General features: G+C 40.2%; 1 protein-coding gene across 12 annotated transcripts in view; it reads left to right on the top strand.

The window, feature by feature from the left end:
- msi2b (musashi RNA-binding protein 2b) overlaps positions 1 to 16,931 on the top strand; it is a 269,399-nt gene extending 252,468 nt beyond the window's left edge. For 3 of the 12 annotated variants that reach the window (XM_026182716.1, XM_026182712.1, XM_026182718.1), the window contains 3 exons: positions 7,232 to 7,411; positions 11,514 to 11,668; positions 16,428 to 16,931. In XM_026182716.1, the coding sequence (XP_026038501.1) occupies positions 7,232 to 7,411; positions 11,514 to 11,668; positions 16,428 to 16,472 (380 nt within the window). In that variant the 3' untranslated portion in view covers positions 16,473 to 16,931. Of the gene's footprint in view, positions 1 to 7,231; positions 7,412 to 11,513; positions 11,669 to 14,868; positions 14,940 to 16,427 lie in introns of all 12 variants that reach the window. The other 9 variants (XM_026182723.1, XM_026182719.1, XM_026182725.1 and 6 more) reach the window with 5 other exon arrangements.
- Positions 16,932 to 17,684: the final 753 nt, after the last annotated feature.

Genomic DNA, 17,684 nt, shown 5'->3' with positions numbered 1-17,684 from the left:
TGAGCTCATAAAATGTCAGCAGATCTAAAACAGCTGTATTCTGTTTTATTGTTGCCATTTAGTATCCGCTCTGTTCTCGGGAGAAAAACTTAACAAATGCCTCTTGACGATCCAACGAGAGCAGCTCTCCATCTCGTGGCTTTGAGTCACAAATGATTTATTAGAAGTCCTCAAGATGACGCCATTAACACGCAGCGTGGAATAATACATGGAGTGCTCTCCTCTCTGCGCAGACACAAACCAAACAGAGGACACAGGTTGTTTAGACTTGACCTTCCTCTCTGTTTGTGTCATCTGGGAACGTTGCTGCATCTCCATCCCGTCGTAACATTTAATTTGCAGCACGCTGGGCCCGGGGTGTCAGTCCAGGAATAGCAATGCTCTTGCTTTCATTTTTGCTAAATTCTCCACGTTTAGTGCAGACGTACATGTGGATTCCATGTGCTTTGACTCCACCTACAGTTTCCATAGAGCACCACATATTATATATGTGCTTGTGGACTTTGACCCAGGAGGAGAGAAGAATTGGCGATGATATTTCACCTGAACCGGATGCCACAGGCTTTAAATAAAAGTAAAAATGCACACTTGATAATCACGAGATATAAGTGGAATGCTACAGGAAAGCTTTTTGTGTAGGTCGAGGCTTGTTTGGAGATTGGCAGCGATACACAAAGAGAGTGTTGTGAAAATGAGGAAGACATTTTCCATCAGTGACAGAGGGCACTTTCGCCCGACTCCCAGTGCTCAGCAGACAGAATGACAGCATGCTGACCTCTCTCTGTGCGACAGACCACTGCTGATGACAAGGTGTATTTTGGATGGCAGTGGCCTGCTTCCTGCAGGAAACCATAGACACAGCTAAGTGGGCCTGTGCCACTTTTTCTTTGATCTATTACCATGTGTTTTATTGCTTAATCTTATTTTTTTTGCACTATATATTTTAACACTACTGCACTACCTTTCTTGCCTGTTTCCAGGCAATAAAAACTGCCAGTCAGCAGGGGGGGAAAATAAAACACAGAGTTAACGGTTACTACTCAGACAGGCTAATAAAAAGCAAAAGCGGTGATTGGTGTAATTCCAAATGGGTTTTTTTGCAAAAGGTTGGTGTTTGGTGTGCATTTGAAGAGGTGGTTTTTTTTGCTACTCTGATCCCCATCAGGTAGTATCTTGCACCTCTCAAGTGCAACAACGCTTGAGGGGTAGTCTTGATGTGTGTTTTTGGGGACGTTTGAGAAACTAGCTTCAGGCGAGAGGTAGATCAGAGAGATGTGGCTACTTGACAGAGTTTACCATTGCCTGGAGGTGGAAAGGTGCCAGTCCATACTTGGATTTTTAGGCTGGTATCAAGCTATGACTGGGTGCCAGTGGAGGTTTTAAAAGGCAGTCGTATTGTAGCAGTTGGAAAGGCTGAGCATCTGTATGTTAAGGCTAACATTGAGGAAATTACTTATTTGCCTGTATTTTAAACACGTACACTTTAACCTCTGCTGTGTATGTGAAGAACAAACCAGTAAATAGAGAAAAAGAGCCATTGTTGCCACAGTTATTGAGACCGACAGGTAGTTTATTGGGGAACTGAATGGTAAAAATTAGACATACATGTCAACAACAACCTGACCATTGAAATTCACGCTGAGAACATCACTCTGAATATTATAAATGGATATCTAACAAATAAAACACGTGGAGAAAGTTAGTAATTTAGCCATTCTTTTTAAGGTCTTCTTTCCTCCTCATTGTGGTACTCTTTCTCCATTTTAAAGTAGACTTATGTGAAATCTCCTGTGCGCTGTCAGATGAAAACTGAGAAAATGCAACTGATGCAGATGGTTCTGACAGTCCAGGGAACTTCAAAGGTCCCAGTGTACTCTGGTTGAGTGTTTTCCTGAGTCCCTCTGAGCTTTCTGAGAAGCTCAAATGTCAGTCTCAGATCTCTGCTCTACCTGCAGTGTACACAAAGCACATCTAACTGCATTTACAGGTCTGGGTACTTGCTATGTACAGTATGTCTGACTTGACTCAGGTGCTCGAAACTGAAATAGAGTGGCTGTGGCCAGCCCTATGAATAAATTGTGCTGCAGTATAAATTGCAGAGGTGGCCCTGCCAGTTTTATTGGGATTTAGGATAGTCGTCACATCATTTAAAACCCATTCCTCCCCTCAGTTAGCTGCTCCTCTTCTTTGTTCTGATCTCACGTTTTCTCATCTCACTTCTCCTTCCACCCCTTTTATTTCCCAGCGATTAAAAGAAAGGAAAAGTGACAGTCATTTCCAAGTTAAGATTATTATCAATTTCCTCCCAACAAGCTCTGTGATCTTCTGCAGTGCCTGAGAGGAGAGTAGGACTGGCTATGTGCACGAGGCTTAATCAGTCTGGCTCTTAGTGAGCATGGGTCCATTTGTCCCAGATGCTAATCTGCAGAGCTCAGCTCTGAGGCCAGAAGCACTTTACATGTATTTGCTGCAAAATAACATGAGCAGGCATGCCAAGCCCATCCTGCTCGGGTTTTTGTCTAAGGCCCAGGGAAAGATTTGACACATCGGGGAGGGCAAAGCGTCCCTTTGCACCTCCACCACAAAGCGGTGGTTCACAGCTGTGGGGAGCAGATGCTCTGAGGTTACAGGCACAGGCCTTCGGGGACATCACCGCTCTGCCCTCCAGGGGCTGCATACATAACACACTCTTCAAAGAAAACTTAATGCTAGGAAGGTATTTTGCTGTCAGTTCTGTGACTTCAGCTTAGAAATATAGTATGTGTTCGATACGATAGTGCATTATGTGGTTATTGCAGAACACTGCAGAATGCTTACTTTGCAAAAAGAAGCGCATAGTTTTCTCCACACTGTGTGGCTACATACTGTAGTGGTTTACATGTTCATGTGCAAATGAAAGGTTGCTGGTTTACTTCCAGTCAGAGACAAAAATCCCCTTAGAGTTGTGTTGGTAAGGGCATCCGGAGTAAAACTGCAAACTCAGACATGCGACCCTGCTGTGATGGTCCTTTGTGAACGAGGGAGCAGACAAAAGTAGCATCTACAGTCTTTTCCACCCTAACAATAACACGTGAAATAAATGGATGTGAGATTTAGCAACCCATTAACGTACAATCTCTGAGTAAGCATTGCTCTAAGAGTCGGTTCCTCTTTGATTTATTCATATATTCTTCCCTCTGTGTCTAAATGACCATTAGACGTAGCCAGCATCGCGCTCAGATTTCACTCACAGAGAGTCTTAGATTTCTTCAGACCACTTAAGCCTGACCAGACATGTTTGAAAAAAATGTGTTTAGCCAAAAGGCCAGCGCTGTCAGCTCTGGGGCTGCTCACGATGGGATAATCTGCGCCGACTGTCGATAACCGAGCGCCCTTTCTCAGTCCCAACCAGACCCGATCCCTCACAGGTTAAAATCTGCATTAAAATCATTTAGCATGGCCTGTCTGGGCTTTGCTGCTGCAAATTATTGCAAGCGGATTTCTTTCTCTGTTGCACATTGTTTTGCCCGTGATTCTGCGCTCACACTTTCTCTTGGCGCTTGGCACTTTCCACAAGTCGTTCCCCAAGGTAAATCCATATCTCTGTTGAGTTTGCCCGTTACGGGAACGAGTGGCAAGAAAAGGCAAGAGCAGGCATAAAATGAAAAGTAAAGAAAACAGAGGCCTCAGTATGGGTGAGTAAATGCAAGAAGAAATCATCTGTTAAAATTCATTAGCCAAGCTTCTCTGAACACAAAATGACAAGACATTAAATATGTATTATTTATGAAATGTCTGTGCTCTCTGAAAAGGGTGTCTAGTGCTGTTAATTACTCAGCCATTCATTCAGAAAAGATTATTTCAAATGGAAAGTGAAAGCAAGGCTAGACAGCAAAAGAGCTGTTAGTTTCTTTCACGCTATTTTTAAATGACATTGGTGAAAATGGAAAAGCTAATTATGGTAGCTCTAAAATTCAAAGCTAATTTGAGAAGCAGCATGTCAGGTTTATTGACATCTTCTGCAGAGTGATGTGGTTTGATGGCCACCGAGGAATCTTGCTGGTGCCGCAAGGGAAAGGGAGGAGTGGCTGCATGAAAATTTCTATTTGCAGAACTTGGTGATAGATTTTTATATTCCCCGATGCCTGGTATTTGTTGACTGCGTAAATAACAGATATGTTCATGTATATTCAAAGCTTCTTGCACATGAAAAGTCAATATTTTGGTGACGATCAGAATTCCAAACAGAGGCCTTTTAGCGAACCCTTGCACAGTAGAAGATGTGGACAAAGTGTTTTCCTCTGGTTTTAAAATGAGAATGATCCCAAACTCGACAAAGACTCCTGGTAAACCTTTTCACATCCTGAAGACCCACGAGGCCATATTTTATCATCAGTCTGATTATGGGGTTCTTTTATTTTCCAACTTGTGGGAAAAAAAAGAAGACTACTTTCAAGGTTTGTGATTCCTCCTTAAAGGCAGTCACCTGGCAAAGTGGGACTGAGAACAGGGCATTTATCCACTTAAAGAGAGCCACCCCAATGATGTCAGTAACAGATGACTGCAAGACACTCCCCTCTCTATCGCCTCACAGCCGGTTTTGGTCACTGAGGGCAGAAGGGAAGGAGGGTGGGGGCAGGGGAGATAATTATCAGTATAAATGAAGCCCTGCGAACGATTCGCACTGCTGGGTCCCCTGATATAGTCTCCAAGGCAACCTCAACACGCTCATTTGTTTTGTAGATGAGTAATTACATCCAATTAGTGGCCAGTGGAAAAAAGGAGTCCAAGAAAGGCCCATTGTTCTGGATAGATTGTGTGAATATTAATAGTGGGACGGTCTGAGGCACAGCGATATGATCGGTGATACTCATGCAGCTGTGGGCACACTCTGCCCATTCTCGTCCTGCATAACAGATCAGATAGCCACTGATGAAAATATATGGCTTTGCGAGTGTGGGCCTGCATGTTTGTGTCTCTGTTGTGCTCCTGTGCCAAACAAAGCCAGTTTCCTACCTGAGCCTCCCTCACCAACCTCGAGCTCTAAATGTTTCAGATTTTATTTGCCAGTATTTGCAGCGCCTTATTCCCTTATTTTTCTCTAACCGAGCCCTGCCCAGTTTGTGGTAATTGATACTTTTAAAGGCTAAATTGCATAAGATTGGTGTTTATTGTCCTTGGCATGTGTTTGGGTTTTTTCTTCTTCTTTTTTTAATGAATGATAAACTGTATGGATCTGCATCTGATCCTCAACCCAGTTGATTGTTGTATGTTTTTTGGCCTGTTGTGTTGCAGTTTTCCATTTATTGTTGTCGTGAGCTTCTTTGAGTATCATCCAACATCATTTTAAGACCTCTGGCTGCAACTGGTGGTTGCAGTTGTCACGTTTGAACAAATTTTCTTCCCAGTGAGCAAAAAAAGTCTTCTGTTCACATAAAACTTTAGTTTTCTGGGTAAGTAGGAAAGTTGTTTAGAAAGACACAAAGGGTCTCACTGGGTTGGAACCTCACCTCAAATTAAAGGCTTCTCGTTATTTTTCATGTCAACCCTGACCACAGGTTTAAAGATGCACCCACTTCAGCTGATTGCTTTTAATACTATTTTTGCTTCAGTAGCCCTAATACCGTAGTTTAATGTCAGTTTTGTCTAAACAATAATAACAGTAATTATCAACCTAAATCCAGCAAATCACCTACTCGAGAGTGTGCATGTCATCTACACCTTCCTAATGCTGCTACTTCACAAGATCACACTGATTACAATATGGTTCATTTTCAGCTGCCTTTATTGTCGGTTTTATATCGTATGAAAGTGACTTTTTTTTTATTGTACACTCACAAGGCGAGTTTGCACCGTTTTAAACTGGTGATATATTTGGAATGGATTCCTTATGAATCCCTAATAACGTGGTTTGTGCTATTGTCAATGTTTTTTCCCCATTATAATTATTCCATTGATCCAGCTTTTCCTCATTAGCAAGGCCAATCAATTTTCAGTGACATTTTTCTAAGTGAAGTAAATGGAATGATTGCTTCTTGAGCTTTGTTCAATGTGTCAGGCTTTATGTGACGTACGTGGGAAGCCTGCCCTATTTGGAGCCTATAATTTGATGAGTGGGCAGACAGCCCACAAGTGGTGAGATCAGAGTGCTAAAAAGCATTGGCGGGGAGAAACATGGCTGGTGCTTACTTTCCATTTGGCAGAAGTGGACTGTCTCACTCTGAATGGGTAGAGGTGAAGTGGCTTTGAATGGCTATTCGCTCCAGGACCCAAATAAAAAAAACAAACACACAGCAGGGGAAACCCAGCATGGAAAAGCCGGTGTCACCAATCTCAGTCCCTGAGTAGATTAACTCTCTTATCAAAGAGGTGTGAGAAGGAGCAGTTTCTTTTAATTGCACTCTTTATATGAGCAGCTTGCCACAGATTAAGAGAACAAGCAATAAATGTCAGCACGACTTATTGCTGAATGACATTTTCTAAACTGTTGATAATCCACCATCTGTGTCAAAGAAAGAATTCGAAGAGGCCAATCTAAGACGTGCTCAGAGTACTTAGTACACTTGAGAATTCTTATCATCAATAAACATGAACGTGTCTGTATCTCATTCACATAAAAAGCTTATCAGTTTTTATTGGTCCAAAAAAAAACGAGGGGTTTAAATTAATTATCGATCAGTGCGCTCTGTGTTTCTTTTCATTTAAATGACAAAAGCTTCCTCCAGGTACGTCAAGTAAGAACTGTCGGTTTGAAATGAGAAATGTATTGACCTGCTTTGACCTGATTCTTAGATTTTTTTTAATTTATTTTTTTAGCTCACTCATTAATGCTTGCAAACAAACACTGGGACAGGTCAGTTATGCAAAGCTGTGGCCTTACTGTGTATTTTGTATTTATTGCTTTTGGTCCATTTCAATTAAGTTAATGAGCAGTTTTTAATTATATCCTTTCATGGAATTATTTTATACGTCCATTATTTTCAAGTTAGTGTATATACAATATAGCTGAACATAGCAAACACGGACCATATGCCAGGGGGTCTGGCCACATGGCAGGAGCTGCTGGGGAGGGAGGGCAGGGAGGGCCAACTAAAGCAGACAAAATATAAGGATGTGACCTTAAAATGGTGTAAAGCACCATCGAGCTATGCTTATCAATCTGGACACTTTGACTATGACAATGAACAAGTTGATTTCCACAATGATGGAGTCCCCTCCCCTCCCCCTCCCCACCCTATACTGTATCTCCCAGGCCTCCCCGATTATGGGTTTTACTCTGCGCCCAGTGACCAGAGGGGGGGGCCCTGCTCCTTTGCTGACTATGGCTCCCTGGGGCCCCAAGCGGCTCAGATGCTGCACAGTGAGCATGCCACCTCCGCCTGCAACTCCCCCCTACAGCACCTACACAGCCCGGATCAATTTAAGAACCCAGGTTTGTATCTGAGCATCTATCTCATCCACATTTTGGACTTTTCAGTTTGATTCATGACATTTTTCCATGCAGATGATCTAATCTTTTTTATACACATATACATATTTTCTCTTACTTTTGTTGAGGAAAAAAAATCCCTTTGAAAAATGATGATTAAAAAATGTCTTGCTGACAAAGTAGTATTGCATGTTCTTCCTCCTTTTTTTTCCTCCAGTTTTTAATGTAGATCTTTTGTTCCTTTGTGAAGTTATGTTCCAGCCCCTGCTTGCACATAAGGGGGTCGACATATACAGAATGTAATCCTTCATTTGCATGTGAACCAAATAACTACTGATGATGTCTGAGAGTACACTGGCCACTCTGACAGAGCTCAGGTTTATGTTAATTTGGAACAGCAAAGGAGAGAGCAAGTGTGGGAGTGAGTGCCATTTTTTTTCAGTCAAGCCCTTTAGTGTAAGAGTGATTGCCGTATTATTAGTGTGTGAAATTGGTAGAAATGCTGTACAGTGTTGAACACTTAATAGACAACTTTTTTTTTGCATAATACAGCCATTACTCCGCAACACAAGCACATTTTCTTCTTCTGTGCTTTTTTTCTGATCTTCTCTCTTATGTAATCATAGCTGTTAAAAAGCAAGGGATGAGACTAAGTCAAATGGAGTTCATGTTGCGATTTCAGTAACTGCGAGCTTTATGCAGATAAATTAAATAGAATTTCAACCTGATATTTTTTGTTTGAGAGCAGACAGGAATTTTTAATATATGCTGACTTTTAAAATAAAAGTGTTTATGTCAAATGTGTGTCATGGTGATGGCGGTCTTTTGACTGTGTTTTTACAGACAGTGTTTCTTTCATTAAATTCCTGCTTAGTGGAATATCGTCATGAGATCATGGGAACCCAGTGTATAATCATCCAATCAACCACTACTCTGGCTGTCTTTCCACCCAACAGTATAACTGTTTTAAAAAAAAAAAAAAAAAAGACAAATATACATATAGAAAGCAAAGCGATTTGTCCTGTCAGTCTTTTTGGGCTGAGGTCATGAGTGCGGGCAAGATTTTTCCCCCTAATGGTTAAAGTGTTGGCCAGCTGCCCCCGGCAGATGTTGGCATTTACTACAGGCTGTCTGTGTAACCTTTAGTACAGCTAGCAGACAAAAAAATGCACAAGACGAGCCTTTTAAAGACAACAAATTACAGAGATGTGACTTTGTGGGGTTGTAAAGGAATTGTTGGAGGCTTTTGTGATAATGCTTGTACACATGAGGCAGCAACATCAGCACTAACTGTTTGAGAAAACACTTTTCTTCTTATAGATTTGCTAAGCAGCGTGGACTGTTTGATGGGATAAACATCTATATAGGAGAGGGAAAGAGCTGATTTCTTCCCATCGCTGCAAGTACACATCAATCGCCCTTGTCTGTCGATTGTGAGGCTAAGTGACGTGCTGATTTATAGTATTTGATAGGCGATTTGGAGCAGTTAAGTAAAGAGTAAAGAGGTGTTTAGGTCAAAAGTCATGTTGCCTCAGCTCTTTAGCAGCACCTAATGAATATGTCTCTGCTGCACGCATGGCCCTGAAATATTCGTTGAGTTGTTGAAGCTGAAGCTTGTCTCACCTGAGAGGGCACGTTCAAATCCTGAGTGAGTCAGCGTAGCTTAATTGCGTCGTAGCACGTGGGCGTTGTCTGTGGAATAGACTTGGAATCTGCAGCCAACCTTGAGCCTATGTGAAATTCAGAGACATTTAATTGTGGGTGTTTTGAAGGAGATAAAATTAAATCAGAATGTTTGACAAAAATGTAATTGACTTATAAATTACACAAGTATACAAAAACATCCGGAGATGGCAACTCCCACCAAGTGCATCGTTGCAGGACGTAAAAAAAAAAAATTATAATAAAAAAATAATAAAAATCTCTCTCCATGCTTTTTCATGAGATATATTATTCAATATGGTTTCTTGAAATTTTATTTCAAGGTCAACTTTGACCTTGGTGCTAACAATGAAGGTCAAGGTCAAATGCTTAGCCAACCTAGGTACTCATGCCCTCTGAGGCCTAGTATACTGTTCTAAAATTTGAAGACGATCCATAAAAAAATTGTGGGTAATATAAAGGGTTTTAAAAAAAAAAAAAGAAAAGTTTACATTTAGTGTGACCTTAACCTTAAACCAATTTTCATTAAAATTGAACCAGCTTGAGCTGTTATTGGTATCTACCGTCCCACAACATTAGAAAATGATATCTTGAAAACTTTGGACGCTAGATTGCTAACGAGCAGACAGACAAACGAACAGAACCGATTAAAAGCTTCCTCCCTTCAAAGGGCAGAAAATTAGATTTAAAGATATGAATTCTTTAAATAACTGATCGTATCTGTTACAAACACAAGATTGATCATTTTCTCTCCAATCTTTTTTTTTTTTTTGTCTTTATGAAAAAAGGATGTATATTCCAGATAATAACAGAAAAATGCGTTACAGTGGAGTCTGGCGTTCTTTTGGCTAAATGCACAAACCACTGCAGCCTCTACATCAAAAAATTACTTTCACTGAGAGAGGGGTGAGCTGCACTCCAATAAAAATCACCAGTTACAGGAAATGAGGATTGCCATTTCAACTGGAAAAAAAAATCCTTAATTATATAATAAGCCAGCCTACTGGGGGCTGTGTGGGCAAGATAAGCGCACTAGCAACTCTCCGTTTAAAGTCCTTACAGTTACAGCAGTGTCAACTCCACTAGATATATGTTTAGTGAGATGGCTTCATTTTCCTAGAGTGCCACACATAAATATCTGAAGCATGCTTTGAGGTGCTTCCAGTGAACCTAACCTGTCTGTTGCGGCTTTGATAGATGGAGCGGTGATACGTTAAACAAGGTGACAATGATAGTTAGTTTACCGTGTGTGTGTGTGTGTGTGTGTGTGTGTGTCTCCATCAGCGCGTTGGAGCCACAGCAGTCACACTGTGTCTTTTTCCATGCTCTACAAAGACCTCCTCTCAGGCATCACAGGGTTCATGAGCTAATATATATACACAAGATGGAGCATTTTCTGTGGTCGGAGGATTTTTCTTTTTAATGCAGTTGCACAGTTTTTTTTCACAGTTTGTCTGTGAATAAGGGTGAGATGGAGGGTTATGCGAAGCTGACAGCAAAGGAGATTGCTGTTAAGAGATCACTGCATTTTTCTTTCTCCCCGGCTGTTTTTCCTTGTATTGCCAGTGTTATTGGCCTTTAGCAGGCATATGGATTTTCAAAAGGCATTTTATTATACTGAGTTGCTCTTACTCACAGGGCAAAAGGTGGTAAGTCACGTACAGTATTTCTTTTTTATCCCCCACCCTACAAGTTTGGACCTGCCGACGAACTCGGGTCAGGCTTTTATATTTCCTCAGTTTCCCTCCTTCTCTTGCCTGACATACCCATTTTATTTTATGCTGGAAGTTACTCTTGCAGACTAAAAAGCTGAAAAGTGCTAAGTATTATATGATTTTGTTTTGGGGGGGTTTTTTTTGGGGGGGGGGGGGGGGGTATACTTAGTAGATCATATAAGAAAATAGAAGGTAGTATTTCAAATTCTGGGGCTCAGAATGCTCACCAAAAATTTCAGATCCTCATAATCCTTTGTTCCTCTACTTAGCTACAGCCAATGTCGCTGTACAAGTACTCCTTCACATTATGCATGTCAACATTTACACTGCAACCTTACTAGTTTATTAGCATGATGGAAGTATTTTTAGCAACGTGCCTGTTTTGTGTTGTGCATGACTATACAAAGTGAATGTTATTCCCGTGCATAATACACGCAGCATGTAGATTATATTTAGAATCTCATACTGGATTCACCCCTAATTTTGCTTGTTTGGTATGAAATTAAGCCAAAATCCTGCACCATTTTTCAGTCGATTACAAATTAAATTGAACGCGCAGCATCAAATACAGTAACCTGTAATATGAGCAAGCCCTTCAAGACAAATGTATGAATCCAGTAATGCGTTCTTTTGATTTCAATTTGCCCATTGAGTCACAAGAGTAAGGATATACTGATCTTTGTTGGGGGTTTCTGAGCTGCTCCGCTCCTCGCTGTGTTTGTATGCAGGTGCCAACCCGTCAAGGCCCGGAGGTTTCCCCGGCGCTAATAGTCCAGGGCCTGTGGCTGACCTATATGGACCTAGCAGCCAGGATTCAGCTGTGGGCAACTACATCAGTGCTGCTAGCCCTCAGCCTGGCTCTGGCTTTGGCCCCAGCATCACAGTAAGTACTAAAATTCCGACTGCACCTCCTGCTTCTTCTTCTGCACTAAAATTAGACGTTACAAAAAATGCAAATGGGCTTCAATTGCAACATTCTGTAAAGCAGCTCAGTGTTTGCATAAAAAGTAGCATTTATTCTTTTACTGAATTGACTAAAAATAATCACTGCTGTCGTCTTAGAAAATATCCAGGGAAGCATTTTTGCTGCTGTCAGGTTCAGGGCTCCCATAATAATGTAGTACATCAGTGTTAAAGCCCATCGCAGCTCTGTAAGTTATCTGTGTCAAAAGCAAATGTTTTTCCCCTCTAGCTGTTGCACAAATCACCTCACTTCAGATCCTGCATCACCTGCCCAGAACAAATTTCTTTTATTTTTAGAACCCCATCTGTCCCAGAGCTGGAGTTCACTCCATTGCTAGGACGATGCTCCCACACAGGTTTTTGTGTCTCCCAGTGCCCTTGTCCAGTTAGGCTTGCTCAGCCACATGCTGTTGAACTTTTCTCTCTGATCGGTTAGCAGCTGGTCGCCAAGTCAGTGCGTAAGGAAGAAGAGGTGACGGTAATAAAGAGAATATTGTGAGGGATTTCCCCATCAGAGTGCTAATAATCCCACCTTCCTTTGAAGGTGAAGAAAAAGACATTAAAATTGTGCTCTCAAACTCCGTGTTCTCTGTGAACCGATCTATTATCATAAGTGTTGGAGAGATCATCTTAAAGCCAGTAGGAACATCTTTACTTCTAAAAGGAACTCTAAGAAGAAAGTTTAGCCATTCAGATTCATTCCTCTTATTTCCCGTGTTTTCCCAACATTGCAGCAGTTTGAGTCTATGCAGGGTGGAAACCTAGCAAGAGCTAGTTTACTAAAGACATATGTAATGGCTTAACAAGGATTATTTCTACATTCAAAATAAATGAGACTTAGCAGTCAGTTCCCATCATAAACTACTCCCTCTCTGTTTTTTAGCATTCCTAAGACAGTTTTCTGAGAGCAGCGAAAGACTGAATGAGCCAAAGTTAAATCTGATGTACTTAGCTTATTTACTGTCAATAAAGGAAAAGGCTCAAACGCCACGAAAGAAGACCCAATCAGCACTTTGTTTACTCGTACGTTAGTCTACCTTCGACCTCGCCGAGTAATTAAATTTTTTTACCGTGTGAATTTTCTGGCCCTAGCAAAGTGCAGCAGGATTTCAGTTCACATCGGAGCATGTTTGTGCTGCTTTACATGACTGAACTGAGTGACACAGTGTAAACTATAAAAATAACACCTGCTTTCTGCAACAAGCTCATTAATGCATGGCTTAACTGAGATGGAATAACGACAAGCCCATTAGTACAGCGAGCGAGCGCCGAAAAGACTACAGGGTGAAGACGCTCGTTCCAAACTTTATAGTCCACATCATTAACTTGAATTTCATGCTACAGTAAACAGATATTTATCTTTTTATTTATTTAGGTGATCCTCTGGTTGTGGTATTTTGTGGTGCTTTTTTCTTTTTTTTAAATCTAAGCCTTTGTGGCAAACTGTGGCTTATGCTGCATTCTGAAATCACACATGTTCTGAGAAGTACCACAGGAGATTTATCACGTTGTGCGCTTGAATCAGTTGAACTAAGTGCGGCGGTTTAGCGAAGATGTCGTGAATGTGGCGCTTGCACTATACGGCTGTAATGCCTTGTTGCTATTGGATAATGTCACAAATGTACAAAACAGGTAAAAGAGCTCGTTTAGATGTTTGCAGCCGTGCGTAATTGATTTATGATATCCACGCAAAGCAGAGCTTAAGAGAAAAAAAAACATTTTAAAGCCTTTTTCCTCCCTGAGCAAAGCCCCTATTATTAATTGCTTTAGGTCCACTGGCTATCTGCTTTAATCTGCTGGTCTCAGTGTAGGAAGCAAAATATTTGCTATGAAACACCACGCTGGCTCATTTTCAAGGCAGATTTACCAGCAGATAGTTCACAGATGGAAATGAGGCCATTTGTTACAATTATTTTCCATTTGTTGCAACAGTTTGTAGCCATAGTTTATTACTGAGTTAGAGAATAGAACAAGTCTTTCAACCCCCCCCCCCCCCCCACCACAAAAATACAAAAAATTCGGAAGAGATGAGATTAATATTGAAGCAGCAGAGTGCAGCTGATTTATGAAAGAGGTGGGTGAAGAATATGCGGTGTATTTTACCAACATTATTCAAGCCGGGCCTTCCGATTTTTTTTGCCCATAATACTACTAGACTAAATCACCACTTCAGAATCACAGCGAATCAATAAAGGAGAGGTGATGCAGCAGGCCTCTGACTTCTTGCTCCAGCCGAGATGATCTCTCTATTCAGAACATTAAAATAGGAAATGATTCAGAACTAAAATTCGCTTCATAATTCACTTCTTTACCGAGAACGCTGTTGAACCAAGCGCATATAAGATCGTCATATCTCAGGAGCTCACGGATGACTTCAGATTCACCGATTTGTCCTTCTGTCTCACGCTCCACTGATTTTATTAATCCCTTTAGCCAGTACGAAAACAGCTACTGCGAAGAAGCTTTAATGAACTTAACTGTTTTTTTATGCAAGACAATTAGAGCGCAATTAGCTGATTGAGGTGATAAAGACAAGCAAGCGCTGCTGAAAGTGCTTCTCTCCTTTTCACTGTTGTGTTTGAATCCAATCATTTTTTACAGACCTGTCAGTAGGAAAGCTCACAGAGTCCTGATAAGTGAGCCTCAGTAATAAAAGCCATTCAATAGTCAGAAGCACACTGATCTTACTGAAGGCTGTTTATGATCCTATTCTCGGCATTCTTTCAGATGAAATCACTTGTGTATGTTAGCATGAATGGGGATTGTGTGTATTATTACATATTTTGTATTTAGATCCTGTAATCTGAGTGCTGCATTGTTATAAGAGCTTGCATTATTAAATGCAGTATGAATCATTTACTGTACAGAGCATATCTAACTGTTTTTAATATCTTTTAGCATTACGTGGCTTTTTCTTCCTGTTGTAATGTTGCAATTATTCTTTTTGCAAGAGTGTTAAAAGAGTTGGTTTGATATTTCAGTATTCTCCTGCTCTGCTACTCAACATGATCACAACATTCACATTCATGCTAGCTGTGAAAAAAAAAAGAAGTTGATATGATACTCACTTTTCTCTCTTTGAAATGCATACTGACAAAAGCACTAACTGTACACTTTTAGGGCCCGTTGATTGCGACAGCTTTTACAAATGGATACCATTGAACAGGTGGCCGGTTGCCATCTCATCAGAGGTATTGCATTTTATTTACTGTGCATTTCTATCAGTATCTATCTGTACTATGTGTTCATCGCATTAATCGTTGTTCCTTCACCTCTCTTTGGGGAAACACAGAGCTGGTAGTAACGTGTGAGTATGGCGAGGTGGTTTGTTTGAGGTCTTTCTCCAAAAACTAATAAATACAACTGATAAAAAGGACAGAAGATTAGCAGACATTACGAGAATTTTAATCATTTTGTGATTGTTTATGAAGGAAAGCTTCATATCGGTTACCCACACACGTACTACCGGTTCTTCAGTTTTTCTTTCCTCCTTCTTTTTGACATTTTGAAATGTTTCCATCCTAAAATAGTCACATGTCTGTGTAGAAAAATCACATGTCTTGCTATTCAACCAGAGGGGATGTCACAGTTTAAAGTGTTTTTGACCTAAGCTCTGGCTGTCCAAGGACAGGACTCTCATTACAATTCTTTCACAACTTTTAAAATCGAAACTGCAAAATCTTTCACTAACAAGCAGCCGAGGTGTAGGAAGAATCTTTGAGGAAGGGAATTGCTTATTACTACATGACCTTCTTTTTGCTAACACTGTCCCTCATATGTACAGCCACAATGTCATATATAAAACCTTGTCTGCCCTACAGATACTTGTAGATGTTTGATGTGCATAAAATGTATTTTTGTATACGTTTTTAAACTTAGTACAAGAGTCCACAGCACGATATACCACACCTGCCACTTTATTAGGTACGTCAACAAGGATAACGAGCATGGGTATATTGTGGTCAAAGGGGATAGGTCAGATCAGTAACAGTAGGCTAGGCTGTAGCATTTAAACAGTGCTCAGTAGGCCCAAAGTTGGCAAAAAATATCACCGTCACACCACAACCAGTAGCCTGAAATGTTGTATACAAGGCAGAATAGAGCAATGCTTTCATGTAGTTTCCACCACATTCTGGCTCTACCATCAGAATGAAATTGTTTTTTTCCCAGTTTTTTCCCACTTTTGAGGTTGGTGACCCCGTGCAAACTGTAGCCTCAGTTTCCTGTTCTTATCTGACAGGAGTGGCAGGCAATGTGGTCTTCTGCTGCTGTCGGTTTAATTCCATCTAACCAATCAGCTACTGGCATGTGATTGGCCAGTAACTGGTATGAGCAGATATATCTAATAAAGTGGCAGGTCAGTATATATGCACAAATGCTAAATTAATAAGCCGTTTAAGTATATAGTGTGGTATTTGTGACAGCCTAGACTTTTTGTTATTGGACAGGCTGTTTTTACAGTAATTGGTGCTTCTGTTATGCTTGCAGGAAATTTTGACCTGTAGCAGTTTCTTAGAATCATATCCCAGTTATTCATGCTTCAGCAAGCCTGCAAAATACGTCACAGCGAGTATTATTTATGTTCGAGACTTACTCTAATTAAATGTATGCTTTCTAATGCTGTTGTTCCTTTTTTTCCTTCCTTTTTTTGTTGTTGTGTTTTTTCCTTTATCACCCAGCAGAGTATATCTGGTGGCCCAGGAAAGACAGGACGAAGTTTCTAATTGGCTTTGTGTGCAGGTGATGCTAATCCAACTTCAAGCACTACAGCGTCACCCCGGCAAAACGAACGAAAGTCGGAACCATATGAAGAAGAAAAGAAAATGTTTATCATCTCAGAAAAATAACAACTGCTGTACTATAATCCAAACCTCCTATAACTTTACAACCTGGTTTGGTATGATGTTTCACGTCGAGTTCATTCACCTACTTTCTTCCTCTGTTAGCTTTTCTTTTGATTAGCCTTGAGAGAGTCGTTTTAGTTGAACCTTTAATTTTGTGTCGTTTTTATTTTATTTTCTGGTATTGTTGTGTAAATCTTTTTTCTTTTTTTTTTTTGCTTTTTTTCGTTTGAAGTACGGCGGTCATAGCCAAGAATATCTTCAAAGTCACGTCTTCATCTTTGTACCGGTGAGTCTAAAAGGAAAAAAGCTCGGGATGTTTCATTCAGTCTTTCTGCAAAAAAAAAAAGAAAAGAAAGAAAACACAAGAAAAAAAAGCTCAGTGCGGAAAGACTCGGAGAAGAAAAAAAAACATTTTAAGGAAATTTTAAAGAAGGTATCTAAGTAATAAATCTTAGTAGCGGTTTTATTTCTTGTGATGTCTCATTGTTAACCATAATTACCTATTTTTGGGCAATACAAAGAGGACTCCAATATTTTTATGGTCCTTTTTTATAAGTGTTGTTTTTGTTGTTTAGAAATATATATATATGCTATAACAAATTTCATATAACTACATTGTGAATTCAAACTTGAGAAAAAGAAATGTAGCTGTACATATTATTCCAGTCACTGCATATAACCAACTCAGTGAGAGAATAGCATATTTTTGTGATGGTGTGTCAAAAGAACATGTTATAGCGTGTGAATAGAAGACAAAGCTGTAAACAGTTATTATTCTACTTTTTTTTTTTCTGCTGGAAGACGGTATAACAACCCCACACGGAAACAAACACACGAACACACACACGCCTAGCGCACACACACTTGCTCTGTAAATACTGAAGCTGAATAATTTTACAAGTGTCATACCAGCAAAATTTACAAGCGGTGAGTCAACACAGTTTTGGAGAAATAATAATAATAATAATAATTTAAAAAAATAAAGAGCCTGATTGGTATCTTTTTGTCTAACTGTTACAGTATCAGTATCATTTCAAAGAGAAAGTTTAAAAGAAAAAAAAAGATGATTAAATCCAAAGCACACTGTACTTA

This window comes from Astatotilapia calliptera, chromosome 10, assembly GCF_900246225.1.
Source record: "Astatotilapia calliptera chromosome 10, fAstCal1.2, whole genome shotgun sequence".
Taxonomy (NCBI): Eukaryota; Metazoa; Chordata; class Actinopteri; order Cichliformes; family Cichlidae; genus Astatotilapia; species Astatotilapia calliptera.
The sequence above is the reverse complement of the archived record's forward strand: the minus strand, read 5'-3'. Positions and strand labels throughout refer to the sequence as shown.